The sequence below is a fragment of the Arachis stenosperma genome, chromosome 7 (assembly GCF_014773155.1).
Source record: "Arachis stenosperma cultivar V10309 chromosome 7, arast.V10309.gnm1.PFL2, whole genome shotgun sequence".
Taxonomy (NCBI): Eukaryota; Viridiplantae; Streptophyta; class Magnoliopsida; order Fabales; family Fabaceae; genus Arachis; species Arachis stenosperma.
Window position 1 is genome coordinate 18,291,814 of NC_080383.1, and position 4,727 is coordinate 18,296,540.

Genomic DNA, 4,727 nt, shown 5'->3' on the forward strand with positions numbered 1-4,727 from the left:
TAAAAAAATATTGATTAAAAATATTAGTTAATCTTAATAAAAGGCGATAGCCTCTAACATTTTTTTGTCAAATATATTATATAAAATTTGTCAAAACCAATTTGAATATTACTCCAAAGCATATAATATACCATAAAAAAACAAAAACAAAAAGAATTAGCTCATAGTGAGCAGGATAGAACCAAGAGAGTAACGTATAAATTTGATTTTGAAGTAAATGTGTTGGGAAGAAGAGAATGGGAAGAAGCAGCAGCAGCCTGAAACTGAAACTTGCTCCATTCTCCGCTCCTCACTATCACATCTTCACAACCATCCTTCCCTTCTCCTCTTCCTCTCGATCATGGTACACCCCACCGCCTCCACATCCACCACAACATCCTCCCCATCACGACATACTCATCAAAATTTCCGAACTCATCGCCGCCGCCGCCGCCAAATCGAAGCCGCTCTCCTCCTCCCGCACCCTCAACCGTCTCCTCCCTTCCCTCACTCCCCGCCACGTCATTGATCTCATCGCACTCAACCCTTTCTCCCTCCACCCACTCTCTCTCCTCTCCTTCTTCCACTTCCTGCCTTCCCACCACCCTCCCTTCCGCCACACCCTCCTCACTTATACTTCCATGGCACTTTCTCTCTCCTATCACCATCTTCTCCCTCAAGCTCACTCCCTCCTTTACCTCCTCGTTTCACGAAAGGGTACAAACTCTGCACCCCAAGTATTCTCTTCTGTGGTCCAATCTATGAGGATTATCCCTGCACCCCATTACTCCAATCACAGAAATGATAATGCCCATCTTGTGTTTGATGTTTTGGTATCTGCTTACGTTGATTCTGGGTTCGTTTATGACGCTGTAACGTGTTTGCGGTTGGTTAAGGAGAATGGTTTCGGGGTTCCGTTTCGTGCTTGTGGGTATCTTCTTGATAGAATGGTGAAGGTGGAACCGATTGGGTCTTGTTGGAAGCTTTTTTGGGAAGTTTTGGATTGTGGGTATCCCGCGAAAGTTTATAATTTTAATGTTTTGATGCATGGGTTTTGTAAAATTGGTGATGTTGGAAGTGCTAACAAGGTGTTTGATGAAATTCCAAAGAGAGGTTTGCGTCCCAGTGTTGTGAGTTTCAACACTTTGATTGGCGGGTACTGTAAGGTGGGGTGTGTGGAGGATGGTTTTAGGTTGAAGGGTGTTATGGAAGAGGAAGGGATTTCTCCAGACGTGTTCACTTTCAGCACTTTGATCAATGGATTGTGTAAGGATAGTAGAGTTGATGATGCAGGGATTTTGTTTGCTGAAATGTGCAAGAAAGGGTTGGTCCCCAACGGTGTTACTTTTACCACTTTGATTGATGGGCAGTGCAAATACGGGAAAATTGATCTGGCCTTGAAGAATTTTCAGGTAATGATCAATCAGGGAATTAGGCCGGACTTGATCACGTACAATGCACTGATCAATGGCCTTTGCAGAATCCGCGATTTGAAGGAAGCTAGGAAGCTTGTGGATCAGATGAGCGAGAGATGTTTAAAACCAGACAAAATCACGTTCACAACGCTAATAGATGGATATTGCAAGGATGGGGACATGGAATCTGCATTGGAGATCAAGGAGAGAATGATTGAAGGCGGGATTGAACTTGATCAGGTAGCTTTTACCGCACTCATATCAGGGCTTTGCAGAGATGGAAGAGCTCATGATGCTGAGAAAATGTTGAGGGAGATGTTAAATGCTGGTTTCAAACCGGATGATCCAACATATGGTATGATCATTGATTGCTTTTGTAAGAAGGGTGATGTTAAGATGGGATTCAAGTTGCTGAAGGAGATGCAAAGTGATGAACATATACCAGGAGTTGTCACATATAATGTGTTATTGAATGGACTGTGCAAACAGGGTCAGATGAAAAATGCGGAAATGCTATTGGATGCAATGCGTAATTTAGGGGTGGTTCCTGACGACATTACATTTAACACTTTACTTGACGGTCACAGCAAGCACGGAAGCTCTGATGATTTTAACATATTCAGTTGTGAGAAAGGACTTGTCACAGATTATGCTTCTTATGCAGCACTTGTTAATGAATCAAGCAAAGCTTCAAAAGATAGACTAAGGAGGTGATTGCTGCTAAAATTGGTTCTAGCTGAACTGCCATAATTGGTGGACTTGTCTTTCAATAATCATTGTGATCTAATCACGAATGTGGCGAATTGCATACTAAAACGAAGCAAGTGCCTATTCCCATACCAGCTATGGAGCGAACAAGATACATTTTGAAATTATTCAACCGACCGGATGGTACAAGATGCATTTGAAACTATGTTGTTGGATAGTCCATGAGTGTGTTAATGGATTGCTGCGCAATGTGCAACACGGCATAACAGATTTCCCAGAGTTCTGTCCGAAGCAATGCAATCCTGGAAAAACTGGAGGGCTTCAAGCAATAGCAGGAAAAGGTGTTAGAGATTGGAAATTTGGAATTATAGTTGGGTGTTATTTGTAAATTTGTAATGTCATCTTTGGTAAGCACTTCTGCTTAATGAACAAACAAGCTCTATAGATCAATAAACCATACATGAACTCGAAAATTGAGAGAGTCTATAAACTAGGCTTAATGAAAAGTTGTCATCAGGCCCCAAATGAGTAAACTAATTGTGTCAATGATTTGCAAATGATGCTGATCTTTTATCCCCCTTGTTTACCCAGATGACAAAATTGGGTTCTAAAGGAGTAAAATTATTATTAACTGTTTAACGAATTAACAATTTAACACTAATTACGCAACCTTTTATTTGCTTTAAGAAACCTAATTCAAGCCATGGCTTGATCATTTCAGTAGAGAAGCAAAGCACATGCATGTAGGTTGATGTAGCTTGGCCCCTCATTGGTTCTTGCATATTTTTGCTATGCATTTTTTATTTTGGTTAGAATCTTTTCACTATTTGATTTCTATTGCAGCCTTACGGTATCTCTCAACTGTGAAAGACAAGGATTAATTCGATGCGCATTGACATGTATTAAGCACACAAGTGAATTAATTATGCGTGTTCTTCATATATCCTTGAAACAAACGGTTATTGTCATTCATGATTCTTTTTCGATTTAATTACTCTGTGAGTTCTTATAATTTCATTGAATTTTTAATTAAGTTTTTATACTTTTTTTCTTTTCAATTAAATTCTTATACTATATCATATTTTGTAAGTAAGTCCCTATTATGACAAAAATATTGAAATTAGCAGAATATTCTATTAAACTATACAAAATGTTCAATAAAGTGTTAGGCATATTCAATTTGTTTAACAGAATATTCTATTAATTCTATCGTTTTTATCACGGTAGGAACTTAACTACAATATCTAATATAGTATAAAAATTCAATCAAAAAAAAAATATAAAAATCTAATTAAAAATTTAATAAAATTATAAGAATTGAGAGAATAATTAATCTTTCTTTGTCCTACTAAATCCACGAGTAGCGCCCCAAAAGTTACCAGACTAGTATTTGTTACATTTGGGCTTAAGCTAGCTCATTCTGCTCCTGTTTTTAAAGATTGTACGTTAACTGAGGATGAGAGAAAAGGTTAGACCAAAAAAAAAAAGAACTAGGGTTGAAACTTGAAACTTGAAAGAAAAAAAATTAGAGGAGTAGACTATGATTTTGGCTCTAAGAATTAAAAAAAAAAAAGATAAAATAATATTAAAAAAAGAAGACATTTTAGATTTTAGAAAGCGATTTTAGTTTTACAAATTTATTTTTTTTATAAGTCGCAAATGATTTATGTATTTTATCTATTTTCTATTAGAACATTTGAAAAAATTATCGAAAGAGTTCAATTACTAGACCTTTTCTCAATTTTTTTTTAATTTTTGTCATTTGAATTTGGAGAGTTTAAAAACCTCTTTTTTTTAAACAAATTTAAAAAAAATTACGTCAAAATTTGATCTTTAGAATTTTTTTTTTGAATATGTCTCCTTATCTTTAATATAATTTATCAACCGAGAATATCTTTAAAGGATGAAATGTCTTTTTTTTTTCCAATAATTATTTTATCAAAATTTGAATTTTTTAAAAATAAAAATGATAATTTACTCAATATTAGAGTTTAACCTATTATTGTTGAATGGATGTAAGATTTTGATTTAGATAATATGAACATGTAAAACAAAAGGCTAATTATAAATATTAAGTATAAATAAACTGAATTCAAATATGATTCATAATATAGCGTAGTAATTAATATCATTTGATTTCTATAGTCAAATCGACTTAACGAGAAAAAAATTTGTTGTTGTTGGACTTTTTCTTTCTAAATTATTTTCCAGCTTTTGTTTTTGGATCCCGACATTGTCCGTAATATTATTATATATGCAAAGTTGCAAACACTACTAATAAACATTAGGGAAAGGAAAACAAAAGTAGAAGGAAAAGTATGGGGAGCTGTTACGGTCCGGTTCAGTTGATATGACCTGATTTGGTTCTGCGTATGGAACGACTTTAATCTGAGAGGGCGTTTCTGTATTCGGGTCACGATCTGGATATTTGTACTTCTGCTGTCAACTACATGACAACTGTGAGAGAAAGCATTTTGAAAAGAGATTTTTTTTTGTAGAGTTCGTTCTACTGATAGGGTATATATGGGAAAGGTCCTATTCCTCTCTAAAATACGTCACTACTACTCTTATTTACACTACTATCTGGACTATTTCTGACTTAAACATCGGAAGTGGCTCTCCTTT

General features: G+C 35.6%; 1 protein-coding gene across 1 annotated transcript; it reads left to right on the forward strand.

Moving 5' to 3' along the window:
* The first annotated feature begins 236 nt into the window (after positions 1-236).
* Positions 237-2,563, forward strand: LOC130939505 (putative pentatricopeptide repeat-containing protein At1g09680). Its single transcript, XM_057867606.1, has one exon. The coding sequence runs from the start codon at positions 237-239 to the stop codon at positions 2,106-2,108; it is 1,872 nt and encodes a 623-aa protein (XP_057723589.1). The 3' UTR covers positions 2,109-2,563.
* The last annotated feature ends 2,164 nt before the right edge of the window (positions 2,564-4,727 follow it).

Coding starts and splice junctions, on each gene's coding strand:
- LOC130939505 (XM_057867606.1), top strand. CDS start 237: ATGGGAAGAAGCAGCAGCAGCCTGAAACTGAAACTTGCTCCATTCTCC.